Below are 16,208 nucleotides of genomic sequence, written 5' to 3'. Positions count from 1 at the left end.
CCAACCTTTAGTTAATTTACTTATTATTTATTATTATATTTATATTATTATGATTATCATTTATTATCTATTTTTATCTATTTTTGTATAATTTGTGTTCATAACATTGCCTTCCCCTTCAAAAATCTTTGTCCTCAAAGCTTGTTGATGAAAGGACTTGATCTCTTTTCCTAATACGAGCGTCTTTCTAGTCTCGCAACAGTGATTCTTGTCGATACAAGTTGACATGATCCTCTAAATAACAAACAAAATTGTCGCACTGAGAAGGGATTAGACCATCCTAAATTAATCTTTTGTCGAATCTTGCAGTCACTGGAAACTTGTGATGAATTGTTATCACATCAATGGATTGCACTGACATTAGCATTCTTTAGAACATCAAGTTGTTGTTTCTGTTCTAAATACGTAGCTTGATTGAGTTGTCTACTCTCATGATTTGGATGTCGATAAGGAATTCTAGTGATTTGATTTTCCCTTATCTTGTTTGTGTTGTTTTCCTGATTTATTTGAAGCATTGTTTTTGTTGAATTGATCACTGAATCCTCATTTGGAGTGTTCATCATTTGAATGGCAACATCTAAGTACGTCTTTACTTCAATAGGATTTGGAATTGGCTAAACTGTGAGATTAGTAGGATCAATGTTTGTTTCTTCTTCCCCAACTTGGACTACTACATCTAGCAATTTTGACGTTTCTTTTGCGACAATTTCTTCAAACCTATGCGTCAATGATTTCTTATTGTCTTTAAGTTTTTTAATCTGCTTGAGCAGCTTTTGGTTATGATTTTTGAGACGTAAGCATTCCTCATTTTCTAAGTCACCTTTATTTTGTCCTTCAAGCTTCTTGTCTTTTAAACACTCGATTTGTTCTAATAATTTTTTGTTAAGGTCTTTTAAGCATAAATTCTCCTCTTCTTTCTTTGATAGACTTTCATTGAACTTTTTGTCAAAACTCTTTTTTCTTGTTCTAACTTGTGCTTCTTAGTTTTACACTTTTTGACTTGTGCAATAAGCTTTTCTTGGTGATCTCTGAGGCGCGAAATTGTTGATCAGTAGTTGTCATTGATGTCAACCCAAGCAACACCAGGGGCTACCCCGATCTTGCATGGGCATTTTGACTTCACAACTTACTCTATTCTGAGTCAAGGATCTTCTAGATGGATTCTACTCGTCGAGATGTTTCCATTGATATATGGCACGCCAAGTAATTCTTCACGGTTTGAGAGATATTCATGTTTGAAATTAGTAACCCCAGTTAGTGAGCTAAAATCCTATGGGGTTGTGGCATGGCACTCATAATTGGTTGTGGTTATTGAATAGTCAATAATTAATAATAATAAAAAATTGCTTCTAAAATCCCTCCAACATTCACTTGTTGAGGACCCTCTCAACTCAAGACATTCATATAAATAATGACCCTCATATCCTCCTCTAGTAGGGATTTTATGGCTTCAAACAAATCATCATGGCATTTTCACTATAACTTTTTTTCCTGTGAAGCTTCAGAAGCTTAAATTAAAACTCATTTGAGCCAAAATCTCGATGAACCTCATGACTGAATTTCAGATCTTGGTTCGCTATATTTTCGGAGATATGATCTGAGGAAGTTAGGGTTTTTGCAGGCTCCCGAATTCCATGTCAAGCCGGTGACGTTGGGAAAAACATCATAACTTTCTCCCTGAGCATTGGATTCAAATTTCGTAAATAGTCACATAACGAGGACAAACTGTAGTTTGTTGAGTAGCGTTTTCAAGGCCGAAGGTCGCAATAGTGACACGTGGCACTTCATACAAGTTCGCGCTACTGAACCAGTCTATAATCAGGTCATCGTGGGAGATTGGGCATAACTCTTTCTTGAAAAATCCAATCTTGATCAGCCCTGTGGGGTTGGAAAGAGGACTCAGAGGGCTACCACAGGACAAAATTTCAGACCATGGAGATTTGAAATTACATAGATACAACAAATTCAATATCAAGCTCCTAGAAGGCAAGAAAAAGCATGCATTCAAGGACTGCAGTAAGGACCACACATCAACAGTCAAGGGTAAGAATCCTACAGCAAGGTATGTATGATTAGTGATTACATTTTGAAATATGAGTATCATCTCTGACATATTTTTTGCAGGACAAAGTAAGTACATATAGGGTCCCAGTTATATCTCTATGTCTCTATATGTCACAGTTAGTTTTGATACCACAATTTGGATGTCCTATTCTTGATACTAGACATTTGATCCTACATATTCTTGATGCTACACAAAGTCTGCTAAATCTATATGATGTTGTAAGTTCATGCTACTTGTCTTGTCATAGTTGATAGAATGGTCTCTGTTGTTGTACTTAGAACTTGGTCTATCACAAGTCTAGGGTTTGTCATCAGTTTTTATTGTATATATCTTTAGGTCAGTTTTGGATATGGTCTTGCATAGAGTCCAAGCCTATATCAAGAGTGGGAGTCTTTGTCTACTACTGCAACAAGTCAACAACAAAAGTGACAAGCACACTTCAAGTACTTATTGTAATTTTAATTTGTATTTATTCATTATTGTGCACTTACATGTGTTTTGCAGGCAAAGGTAAGTTGAAGGGTATTTTGTTTTGTTTTGGGATTGGTTTCGCCGAGAAAATTTTGCATGCAGGTAGAAGAAGATTCAAGTACAACTTCAAGCAAGAATTCAAGAGCAGAAGTATCAAATCAAAGGAAGCATTGCAGCGAGACATCCTTTGAAGACATGACAGCCATCCATATATTGTGAAGAAGTGTCAAGCCCAAGAGTCATCATTGTAAAGTTGTAAAAGAGTCATTTGTAAAAGTGTCATCATTGGAAGAGATTATTGTAAAAGAGTCAATCTGCCTAGAAAGGCATTATTGGGAGATATAGGAGTCTTTGTTGGGATGATGTCATGGTTGGGTTGCAGGTCATAGTGTGATTGGGTGTTCGGTCAAAATCATTGTAAATCATATTGTATCGTGGATCGTTATCCCTGGTACGGGAATCCACACTCTTGTCTCATTTCAGTCATTATAGGGTGCCAGGGAGGTGCTAGGCAGGTGCACAAAGTCGCCTACAGCTTGGAGCTTGTGAACACTTCAGGGCGGTAGGGTGGTGCTAGGGCGAGTTGTGGCTCGCTAGGGTGTTGGGGCATCCATTTACTAAAGATACCAAGGCGTTGGGGCGTCCTTCCAGTGGGAGCTGGAGAAGAATGTTTTTCTAAAATTCTAGGAAGTTCCTTTCATTTCAGTTGGGGCTGAAGATTAAAGAATTTATTAGAAAAGAGCTTGGTGGTTTGTGACCCGGAGGGGGTTTTCCACCTAAAATTCTTGTGTCTACTGTGTTCTTTTATTTACTGTTATTACTGCATAAACATTAATAATAACTGAAGATTAACTAATGCTCTGAAAAGATTTAAGAGTGCTAATTGGTAAGGAATACTGATTCACCCCCCTCTCAGTGTTTCCAACAATTGTTATCAAAGCTTGGTTCCTTCAATAGCAGTCTAACAACTGGAAGGAGATCATGGAGTATACTAGAATAGAGTTCTTTTGTTCAATGGAAATAACTATGCACTTTCGAGTGGAAGAATGCAGGTTCATTTGTTGGCGCAAGGATACGAAGTATGGGAAATCATTGACAAAGGCTTCACACCGACCCAAGATTAAGAAAAATAAAGTATATGATGCAAAGGCTAAAGATCTTATTATCAGTGGGCTTATCGAATCGGTTTATCTTAAGGTATTGAGTTGCAAAACTGATAAAGAGGTATGGGTCAAGCTTGAAAATATATATGCAGGTGACTCAAAGGTGAAAGAAGCAAAGCTTCAAATTTTCAGTGCAAAATTTGAGCAAGTCAAAATGAGGGAAGATGAAGACATTGCTGCATACTTTCAACGTGTTGATGAAACAACAAATACATTGGAAGGTTTGGGAGAACCTATTGAAACGAAAATTGTTGTCTGAAAGACACTCAGAACCTTGCCAGCAAGATTTAACCCTAAGGTATATGTCTTGGAAGATAGATCGAATCTGACCAATCTCAGCACAAATGAATTGCACGGAATTCTTACGGCTTATGAAATGAGGATTGAAGAAGAGGATCGCACATCTCACTTAGAAATAGTGTTTTCCGCATCCAAGAAGAATAATAAGCACAAGCAGACTTCGAAAGCAAAAACTTGCAATTGTAAGGATGAGGAAAAGGAAGAAGATGAAGAAGAATTCGCAGATAAAGAGTTTGCCTACTTCACGCGGAAAATGAGAACAGGTACAGGAAAATTCAAAGGTAAACTTCCATTAATATATTTTGATTATGGTGAGGTTGGATATTTCGTAGCCAAATGTCCTCACAAAAATGAGGTTGTGACAAAAGGAAAGAAAAGTCCTAGGAAGTTCAACAAGCAAGGCAAAAGGAAATGGTTTAAGAAAAGTTTCTTCACCAAAGAAGATAGTTCCTCATCCGAAGAAGACAGTGATAACGAAAAAGAATTCAATGGAAGAGTATTGTTTATGGCCAAGCACAATAAGCAAGAGGCACCTGACGAAGAAGGAGACGAAGTAGAAGGAATGACTAAGGTTGAATTTCAAAACGAAGGGATCAAGGTTATCAAAGAGCTCAAAGCTAAGAAGAAGCATCTCAACACTCTTGAAGACGAATTGAAGACAGAAAGAGAACAGGACCTCAATCTTAAAATCAAGGTTGAAGAATACAAATGAATTGAAGAATCACTCAGGAAAGAAGTAAAGGAAAGCAACAAGGAGAGAGAAGCATTGGAAGCTGAACTACTTTCTCTATGAAAGGAAGTAAGAAGTGGAAAAACTCTTCAAGACTATGCCAATAGTTCAAAGGCTTTGGAAAAACTCATCAACAACCAATGATCATACAGTGACAAGACTGGTCTTGGTTACAAAGAAAAATACGAAAAAGAGTCAAGTCCTTATATGACAACTAAAGAAGATGGATATGCAAAAAGGGTAGATCCCCCGGCTAGATCAAGCGATCAAGACTCGCAGGAAGAACCTTGGAAGACAATTCGTCGAAGAAGATTTTCTCCTAGGTACCAACCTATCTTTTATGGTCATTGTTATTCATGTGGAAGGTTTGGACATGGAACTACAGAATGTGGCATGTATGTTTGGAACAAATATAATTCCAGGAGATCCTTCAGAAATGGATATTCCAAACTCAGCATAATATCAACAAATTTGATCATTTGAGAGATGTTGTCGAATGTTACAAATGTAACAATTTTGGACATATGGCTAGGGATTGTGAAGTTTTTGACAGGTACAATCATTATCTGCAAAACCCTAGAAGCAAGTTCACTGGATCACGAGACATGTTCCACGATGATTTTTTCAGAAGAGAATACGTGTTAGATGGGCCAAACATTGAATGTTTCAAATGCCATAACTATGGCCATAGCACTCACGGTTGCAGATATCAGATGGAATCACCTTTGGAAAAGGAAACAGGTACAGGAAGACAAAGTAGATAACAAGGTTTCAACAGTTATGCTTTCAGAATTTGTAAAAGCAAAAGGTCATGAGGATTTAATAGTTGCTTCAGATAATGACTCAAGTCAAGACGGCCCATTAGGTTACTCACTATTTTAAACAATCTGGCTTGTTGACTCCTTAATGTTTGTAGAGGAGGAGTCTATGCAACAGTATATGGCACAAGTCTACGATTGACAGGAAGGTAGTTTGAACAAGATGGCAGTGTCACTACAGGTTCAATGGGAGAAAAACAATTGAAGGATTACAGGTTACCAGGAACAAGGCAAGATTAGTCTGCAAAGGATATGCACAAGTTGAAGGAATCGATTTTGAAGAAACATTTGCTCTCGTTGCCAAAATGGAAGCTATCAGGATGTTTCTCGCTTATGCTTGCTCGAGAAAAATCAAGGTCTACCAAATGGATGTTAAGTTAGCTTTTCTAAATGGTGAATTGGAGGAAGAAGTTTACATTGAACAACCCAAAGGTTTTCTGCTCTCTGACAAAGAAGACTACGTCTGCAGATTAAAGAAGGCTCTATATGGTCTCAAGCAAGCTCCTAGGGCTTGGTATGCTCGTCTTGACAGATATCTACATCAACAGGGATTCAAGAAAGGAAGCGTTGACAACAATCTTTATGTGAAAGTGGATCAAGATAACCTAACAATTATCGAAATATATGTGGATGATATAATCTTTGGAAGCAATGATGACAGATTACGTAAAGACTTTGCCAAAAAAATGCAAAGTGAGTTTGAAATGTCTATGATTGGCAAACTAAAATACTTTTTAGGGCTTTAGATTTCTCAGCAGGATAAAGGAATATCCATATATCAAACCCAAGTACATCAAAGAAATGCTCAAGAAATTCCAGATGGAAGATTGCAAGCTAGTTCTTACCCCCATGGTAACATGTTGCAAGTTAAGTTTCGAAAATTCGTCAAAGGATGTGGACCAAAGGTTGTATAGATCCATGATTGGTAGTCTCTTATATGTGACACCCTCCCGGCATGATGTGATGTAGGCAGTTGTACAAGTATCAAGATTCCAAGCAGCACCAAAAGAATCACATATTATTATCGTCAAAAGAATTCTTTGGTATCTTAAGGGCACAGCGGAATATGGTCTATGGTATCCCAAAGGAAATGATCTAGTCATCCAAGCTTATACAGATGCAGATTGGGTAGGAAGTGTTGATGTTCGTAAGAGTACCAATGGAGCAGCATTCTATCTAAGTGGTTGCCTTATTTCATGGTTAAGTAAAAAGCAGTCTTCAATCTCATTATCCACAGCAGAAGCAGAATATGTCGTGGCAGCAACTTGTTGTACTCAAGTTCTTTGGATGAAGCAAACTTTGCAAGATCTTCAAGTCAAGTTTGATGAGCCTATTCCCATCTTTTGCGATAACACCAACGCCATCAATATCTCCAAGAATCCTGTAATGCATTCCAAAACGAAGCACAATCCGATTAAATATCATTTCATTAGAGAGCAGGTAAGCTTGAATATGTTGGCACAAGGAACAAATTGCTGACATCTTTACCAAACCATTACCTCGTGAAGCATTTGAGTATCTTCGCCAAGACTCTTTCCCTTATCTACTCGTGTAGAAAAGGGGAGTAGAGGTGTGTGCAGCTCCGCAGGATGGTTGTTTGTCATGGGGGAGTTACCCTTTGCCATTGATGACAAAGGGGCAGAGAAGGCAGTAGGAAGAGGTGTCATGATTGCAGGGGGAGTACTTGTGTTGCCATCAATGCCAAAGGGGGAGATTATTGATCAGTGGTTGTCATTGATGTCAACCCAAGCAGCACCAGGGGCTACCCCGATCTTGCATGGGCATTTTGACTTGACAACTTACTCTATTCTGAGTCAAAGATCTTCTAGATGGATTCTACTTGTCGAGATGTTTCCGTTGATATATGGCACGCCAAGTAATTCTTCACGGTTTGAGAGATATTCATGTTTGAAGTTAGTAACCCTAGTTAGTGGGCTAAAACCCTATGGGGTTGTGGCATGGCACTCATAATTGGTTGTGGTCATTGAATAGTCAATAATTAATAAAATCTCCCCAACGTTCACTTGTTGAGGACCCTCTCAACTCAAGACATTCATATAAATAATGACCCTCATATCCTCCTCTAGTAGGGATTTTGTGGCTTCAAATAGGTCATCGTGGCATTTTCGCTATAATTTTTTTTCTGTGAAGCTTCAGAAGCTGAAATTAAAATCCATTTGCGCTAAAATCTTGATAAACTCATGATCGAATTTCAGATCTTGGTTCGCTATATTTTCGGAGATATGATCTGAGGAAGTTAGGGTTTTTGCAGGCTCCCGAATTCCATGTCAAACAGGTGACGTTGGGAAAATCGTCATAACTTTCTCTCTAAGCATTGGATTCAAATTTCGTAAATAGTCACAGAAAGAGGACGGACTGTAGTTTGTTGAGTAGCGTTTTCAAGGCCGAAGGTCGCAACAGTGACACGTGGCACTTCGTACAAGTTTGCTCTACTGAACCAGTCTATAATCAGGTCATCGTGGAAGATTGGGCATAACTCTTTCTTGAAGAATCCAATCTTGATCAGACCTGTGGGGTTGGAAAGAGGACTCAAAGGGCTACCACAGGACGAAATTTCAGACCCTGGAGATCCGAAATTACATAGGTACAACAAATTCAATATCGAGCTCCTAGAAGGCAAGAAAAAACATGCATTCAAGGATCATTGCAGTAAGGACCACACATCAACAATCAAGGGTAAGTCTCCTATAGCAAGGTATCTATGATTAGTGTTTACAATTGAAATATGAGTATCATCTCTGACATATGTTTTTGCAGGACAATGTAAGTACATACAGCGTCTCAGTGATATTTCTATGTCTCTATATGTAACAGTTAGTTTTGATACCACATTTTGGATGTCCTATTCTTGATACTACACATTTGATCCTACATATTCTTGATGCTACACCAAGTCTACTAAATCTATATGATGTTTGATGCTACACCAAGTCTGCTAAATCTATATGATGTTGTAAGTTCATGTTACTTGTCTCATCATAGTTGATAGAATGGTCTCTGTTGTTGTACTTAGAACTTGGTCTATCACAAGTCTAGGGTTTGTCATCAGTTTTTATTGTATATATCTTTAGGTCAGTTTTGGATATAGTCTTGCATAGAGTTCAGGCCTATATCAAGAGTGGGAGTCTTTGTCTACTACTGCAACAAGTCAACAACAAAAGTGACAAGCACACTTCAGGTACGCATTGTAATTTTAATTTGTATTTATTCATTATTATGCACTTACATGTGTTTTGCAGGTAGAGGTAAGTTGAAGGGTATTTTGTTTTGTTTTGAGATTGGTTTCGCCGGGCAAATTTTGCATGCAGGTAGAAGAAAATTCAAGTACAACTTCAAGCAAGAATTTAAGAGCAGAAGTATCAAATCAAAGGAAGCATTGCAGCAGGACATCCTTTGAAGACATGACAACCATCCGTATATTGTGAAGAAGTGTCAAGGCCAAGAGTCATCATTGTAAAGTTGTAAAAGAGTCATTTGTAAAAGTGTCATCATTGGAAGAGTCATTATTGTAAAATAGTCAATCTGCCTAGAGTCGAAAAGGCATTATTGGGAGGTATAGGAGTCTCTGTTGGGATGATGTCATGGTTCGGTTGCAGGTCATAGTGTGATTGGGTGTTCGATCAAAATCATTGTAAATCATATTGTATCGTGGATTGTTGTCCCTGGTACGGGAATCCATACTCTTGTCTCATTTCATTCATTATAGGGTGGCAAGGAGGTGCTAGGTAGGTGCATGAAGTCGCCTACAGGTTGGACCCTATGAACACTTCAGGGCGGTAGGGTGGTGCTAGGGCGAGTTGTGGCTCGCTAGGGTGTTGGGGCATCCATTCAGTTGATTACTGAAGAAACCAGGGCGTTGGGGCGTCCTTCTAGTGGGAGCTAGAGAAGAATGTTTTTCTAGAATTCTAGGAAGATGTTGCTTTCATTTCAGTTGAGGCTGAAGATTAAAGAATTTATTAGAGAAGTGTTCAGAGGTTTTTGACCCGGAGAGCATTTTCCACCTAATATTCTTGTGTCTACTATGTTCTTTTATTTATTGTTATTACTGCATAAATATTAATAATAATTGAAGATTAACTAATGCTCTAAAAAGATTTTAAAGTCTTAAATTCTAAGGAATACTAATTCACCACCCCTCTCAGTATTTCCAACATAAATTTCCTTGTCTTTGTTGTGGATGCCTTCTTCAAGCTCTTTTTGCTTCTTTGATATAGTTTTTTTGTTATCTTGAAACAGCAAGTCTGAGATATCCTTAAAGTCTTCTAATGAAGATGTTAATGATTTTGATTTACTTGTTATGTCTTGAAATGTGACCATCTTCCCCTTATAAGAAAACGTCAAAACTTGTTTCTCTATGTTTAACAAGAATGTACCCAAATCCTTGAACCAAGGTTGACCAAGTATGATATCAATATCCATCTTTACAACATGAAACTAAAATATGTACTCATAATGACCAACTGTCACTTGTAAATCACTAATGTTATACTCTTTTTGGTCAAAAATATTTTTCCTTACACCAATGCTTGGCTCTAGAATTACCAATTGATTTTCCAAGTTAACGTTGATGTAATTGTTATCATTGCTTGCACTGATAGCGATATTAATTTATCTTCCTTGGATACTTCATTTTAATGTAATTACTTTGTGATCCGTAACTGAAAAACTTTTATAGGAAAATCATCATTTTTGAATTAGGCTTCATTTTGTTTATCGATAATTTGTCGTCAAAGACACTAATATGTTCTTCAAAAGTGGACTCCTTTTGTGTGCGTTGAAGAGCTTAGGGTTTAATGATAATCATCCTTTCTTTTTCTTAGGGTTTATGTAATCTTCCTATTTTTTAACATAGGGTTTATGTAATCGCCTTTTTTTTCTAACTTGGGGTTTAAGTAATCGCCCCTTCTTATATATATATGAAATTAATTAACTAATTAAATTATATTAATTTTATAATATATTATTATGGGATGTTGAGTTCAAAATATGCCTTCCAAGTAAGGCGACGGTTTGCTTGCTTTAGCCGACTATCAAACACAGGCCGAGGGAAGGTGATTGTCACTGAGTATAAGAATGGTGATGTAGATGGCGGTGGAGTGGAGCGGTGGCTTCGAGCAGGATGGGTAGTCAACAAAAATGGTGTATCGAGGGTATAGCAACTGGTTGCAGGGAGTGTGGCGGTGCTGTGGGGGAATCAAAATGTAGATGCATAGGTTGAAAGCAGAAGAGACAGGGCTCGAGGGGTAGAGAGCAGGTTGTGGCAGTGGACAGATTGCATTGACTTCAAAGGCGTACCGTGTCAGGGGCAGAGCGCATGCAAGGACAAGGGTGCAGTTGTAGCATGGCAGAGGCGGCAATGCAGGCAGCGGTTTTAGCAACCACTGTGGTGGTTGGATGTTTGGCAGTGTGGGGTTGGGATGACCAGGTAAGTACCCTATCACGAATAGGAATGTTCCTAAGACATGCATTTTCATTATTAACTAACTAACCTTTAATTAATTTACTTATTATTTATTATTATATTTATATTATTACGATTATTATTTATTATCTAATTTTGCATAATTTATGTTCATAACAATGTCTCAAAGGACATGATTATGCATGGAAGGGCACCTGCCTAGGTATATAAACAAGGGCCCTCATTTGTAACCGATCATATCATTTATTCACATAATATACAATATATTATTTACTCCTATATGGACTTCTTTACTATATACCAAGTATCCTGGATTAATTAGTTCATGAACGAACCTTGTTCATTACAAAAATCTGAGAGACAACTCACTTGAAACTCCTAAACAAAATTCCAAACTAGATTCTCACAACTTTACCCTTGGACATAGGTTTTCTTTAGGAAGCCTCCCTTGTAATAGAAAAAAAGCCAGCCTAAAATGAGAGGAAGATTCATTGTGGTGACAGTGGGAAGCCTTTGTAAGTTCACCGTGAGCTTGCATCTCGTTGGTTGGGATTTTTCCACATAAGGGGCTAATTTTTATTGTTATAGACTGTTCATGAGCCCAGTATGACTGGTTATTTGGGCTGGTAATATTGTGGATCACTGCAATTGGGAGGAGATTATTTCCCTTAGAAGACAAAATAACTACTGAAGCCATCGAGCTATCCAGTGTGTTCTCGTCCTTTATTTCAGTACATGTATCAAGGAATTTTGCATCAGTTATTGCTGCATAATACTCATTGAGAAATCCTTGCTTAAACAACAACACTGGGGTTTCATCTCAAAACTAAATTGATAATTAAGCTATACCTTATTCTTGTCCTCGATTTTAATATCTTGTTAAATTGCTTAGTGTTGTTCTTATCCTCTAAAGTTTCCCAGTGGAAACTCTTGAGAAACACCTTGCTCACGTCAAAGGATATAACAGTCAGAACTTCAAATATGACCAGAAACTCTATAATTAAATCAAGTATGACACATATATGAAATAATAAAAGCTAGCATGCCATGAATCTTCTACTATATGACTCTGTGATAAATGAGTTTCGTAGCTTCACAACCATTCTAGAGAGACTACTGTACTATAGATCCATGAAATTCAATAACCGTTACCTATATTAGAAAATGTTGTTGACTATGGCATTGCCTGAATGTTTTCTAACAAAATTTAATTCTACAGCACACAGCCACCTAAGAATTTCCAAAAGATAACATGAATGTTACAAATAGAAAGCAGCAATGACCTGTTTCAACTTTGCGTTTTCTGCTTTTGTCTCACCCAAATTACTCTGTAGTTCACAGAAAAGTCTCTTTTGTTCCAAGGAATCTGCTGTAATTTCTTCCATCCTGCATCAGGTACAAACAACTCACAAGTCATTATCTATCCATACATTAAATATACCTTAGATTCAAACACATCAAAAGAACAGATACTAGGTGCATTTATTTTACTGCATGCACATAAAAGTTGAAACAGACATCCTTTCAATATGGATAAGAGCTAAGTCACATGGTTTGGGTTCGAGTTCAGATTCGGCAATGATTAGGTTTGGTTTGAGTTCAAATTTTTTGATGAAGTTCTGCAATAGGTTCATCTATATACAGTTTCTTTGTGTGTGTGCATGTTATCTTTAAAATGAATGTAGCATTAAATAGTAAGAAACCGATATTAATAAACATAAAAAATGCTATCAGCCCACAGGGGAAGCTCAGTTGGTGATTGTCGTGATAATGAACAGTTATGTACCAAGAGATTCAAGGTTCAAACCCTCCTGATTTACCCGTGTCTGCAGAAAAGGTGTCCATAGGAACCTAGAGGTTACAGGATGAAACCGGCCCAATTGCCAATTCCTCCAGTCATAAAAAAATAAAATGCTATAATCGACTTCGAAACTACAAGAACAGACTACAATCTTGTGATGTGATACGAGGTTATGAGCTTGAGCTATCAACTTGGTCAATGGCCATGAGGTTTGATGAGGTTCGCCTAACCTCAAGAAATATTTAGGCTCACCAAATTTCGAACCTCAAGTTTGAGGTTTGGCGAACCTTGTGACATATGATAGAGAAAATAAAAATGTAAAAGCTCAGATTCAATTTACCCACACAGTAAAGGCAGGGAATAAAGAAGTGTCTGTCCACAAAGGTGGGCTCACCATTGTTTTTAACAATCAAAATTTGTGCTTTAGATTAGTCTAAAGAGTTTTTTCAAAGTTTTATTGTAACATCATGCTCTCAGAATAATTCAACTTTATTAATACCAAGTTCACTTTATATTCCATGTGAGAGGTATAATTTCTTTTATTAGCAGAAGTTTCCACCATTAAGTTAAAGAACATTGGAATATTAAACTACAATATGTGCATAATAGCAATACTTTCAATTTGTCTATTACAGTTTGCAGGACACCATAAGTAGAACAACTAAATCGACTGATAGATAGAGGGATAGATATTTATTAAGGACCGTATCACCTGAAAGACGAAGATCGCAATACAGAGAAAGAAAATTTCCTTCTGGATTCACAGCAGCTGCAAGCAATCACGCAAGCTGCACTTATATTCATGAACACATTGATTCACTATATGAACAATCAAAGCAGAAGATGTCATGGGTTCTACCACCACTTTTGCATATGGCTTTAGGAACTGTAAGGGAAGAATACATAAATGAGTTACACATATCTGGTGGACCATGACCACTAGGGTGGCAGCTCAGTGGTCCTAGAGATAGTCATGTCAACACCATCCTTACCTGTACTAGGTCTGTACTCTTGTCTCCTCCGCTCGATTTGGCAATTACCCTTGTATCATAATCTTGTGCGATCTCCTTCATCGGCCATTAGCTTTAGGGTTGGAACTACATGGGAAGCCTTGATTTTGGTTGTGTAGTCCCACTTCCCAACACCATATACATCACTCGCTTACGCTCATTCTAGCCCCATTCATCATTTTTCCCATCCGAGTCCACATGTCTCCACTAGGTCCACATAGGGTTAGCCTCCCCCTCCCCCTCCCCTTGTCTACGCCTTGAGTCAGGTTTAGAACGATGCCCCGTAGGTTGACGCATCTAAAAAGAAAAGAAAAAGCATAATTTGGCCACTCTCAACACAAAATGTACCACAAAATGCAAAAAATGGTCGGGGTATACAAATTTAGCACCTGGGCAAAAGCCAAACAAGAGCTCTACCCCTTATTTATGGCCATCACCCTAGTTCCTATGCGCCCAAGATGAGCCCCCTCCATGTTAAGTAACCATGATTGTCCCAACCCCTGTGGGCAATGAAATGCCCCACCTTAAAAAGGGGTACCTTCTGTTATATCATATACATCATGTTCTCATCCCCTAGACCCCCGAGCAGTTATGAAGAAAAATCAATCAAAAGCAAAAGGCATATGAAGAAGGGTGGAAAAACAAAGGTTGGGGTAACTCATGTACCACGATTTGCTCCCTCCTACACTCATATACCCAAGTGTGGGCTTCCCTCATCATAGCTACCCTTGTACCATGACATGTGGCCTGGAGCATTCCCCTGATCCCCACTCTGTTCCATGACTATATCACTTGCCACCTACCACCTGATGGATGTACCATGGACATGTCACCCCCTTTAAAGGTTGAAACCACCTAATAGGGTCCTTGGTTAACCCCCTTATTAAGCTTGGAGACACTTGTACATGCCAAAGCCCACTATGGAAGGGCATGCCACCATGAAGTGCCCCATTGATTCCATGATTTGTAAGCTCTTTTACTTGATTATTCTAATGATTTGTTGTATTAGAGGGCAAGGGAACGCATTGGATCTTATGCAGGATTGCAGGTGGGTCTCCATTTGGGGTTTGATCTCCCTATACGGGGTCCAAGCCCTCAGAGAGCCACATTGGCACTTGTAGGGTGAGCGTTAAAAGCCATGGGCCTCCACCATAGTAGAGATTACTTCATAGATCCCAACACCATTCAGTGATTGCTCGTGTTTCACCTTTTTGGATGAGGATGATGCACCTAGACCACCATGCCCATCCGGCTCCACACTTGTGCCACACACTTGGCAGAGGTTCCAAGGTCCAGATGAGGATGTGTTTCACTGCAGGAAACAATGCTCTTATGTCATCATCCTAGCCCTTACAGATGGTTTACAGGCATTATTGATCCACTTGGAGACCCATGAGGATGTCCTAGTGCCCCCACACCCACTTGGGAGCACCACAGTGACTTGCTTGGAAAACAAGGGGCCAACCCCTTGTCCACTATGTTTGGAGTCCATTCTCTCACCATGGCACGCTTTGGACTTCATTAGGCCTTCTCAATGGCCCAACGACTCATCATATTCATTATTTTGCCCTTTTAAGAGGTTATTCTTTGTATTATTGAGCTATCTTGGTGGGCTTGTCACCAAGTCATGTCATTATTATATATTATTTTATTATTTGGGGCTAAATTAGGCTAATTAGGCAAATCAAATCCCCTTTTGAGTTGTATAAATAGATGAGAGGTGATTCATTTATCTCATCATCACTTCGATTGGAATGGTATCTCTTAAAATATTTTCACAATTTCTGCTTTCTTGATGCATTATGATGTTTGGATTTTCGTTATTGTCTTTGGAGCTTCTTTCTAATGCGAAGTTGATGAATGGATATACTCTCTCTCTCTCTCTCATGTAAGTCGAATTTTGATGTTATTCTTGTTATTTTACTGGTTTACTGCATGTGATGGTTATCATTATTCTTGTATGGGTTTAAGTATATGTGAAATTCTTCTGGGAACCTTGAATAAGTGATTTAATGCATGCATTGTACTTGAAGAGAGTGCGTGAATGTTCCTAGAAACACCTAATAGGATTTAAGCCTCGAAACTTCGTCTCTTTGGCAAATTTGAAGTATAAATCCCTATTGACCTAGTTGTTGCCCTTGGAGAGGCTAGCAAAGATCAATTAAGGCTCCATAGCTCACAAAAATTCTTGACCCATGTGTATCTTGACTCCATTAAGCCCAAACAAAAAAGCATTGATTCGTATATCCCTTTGGTGGTCAAATTTACCTCTCTTTTCTTCATTTTTCCAAACTCTAGGCCTAACCCTAGAGCGTCACCTAGGGCATCAAGCAAAATTTTTTAGAGCCATCCAAACACATTGAAAATTAGTCCATAATTGCGATAGGGTTTTCTCAAAGGGTCCTCC

General features: G+C 38.3%; 1 protein-coding gene across 4 annotated transcripts in view; it reads right to left on the bottom strand.

Annotated features, from left to right (window-relative positions):
- The window catches only part of MEE13 (myosin heavy chain-like protein), a 190,251-nt gene that overhangs the window by 94,639 nt on the left and 79,404 nt on the right, over positions 1 to 16,208 (bottom strand). For all 4 annotated transcript variants that reach the window (XM_089374930.1, XM_089374931.1, XM_089374933.1 and 1 more), the window contains one exon: positions 12,274 to 12,376. In XM_089374930.1, coding sequence (XP_089231056.1) covers positions 12,274 to 12,376 — 103 coding nt within the window. The remainder of the gene's footprint in view (positions 1 to 12,273; positions 12,377 to 16,208) is intronic.

The sequence above is a fragment of the Pinus tabuliformis genome, chromosome 8, assembly GCF_031772625.1.
Source record: "Pinus tabuliformis cultivar Carrire ecotype Pingquan chromosome 8, CPIR1, whole genome shotgun sequence".
NCBI classification, from domain to species: domain Eukaryota; kingdom Viridiplantae; phylum Streptophyta; class Pinopsida; order Pinales; family Pinaceae; genus Pinus; species Pinus tabuliformis.
This window is presented reverse-complemented; position numbering and strand designations above follow the sequence as displayed.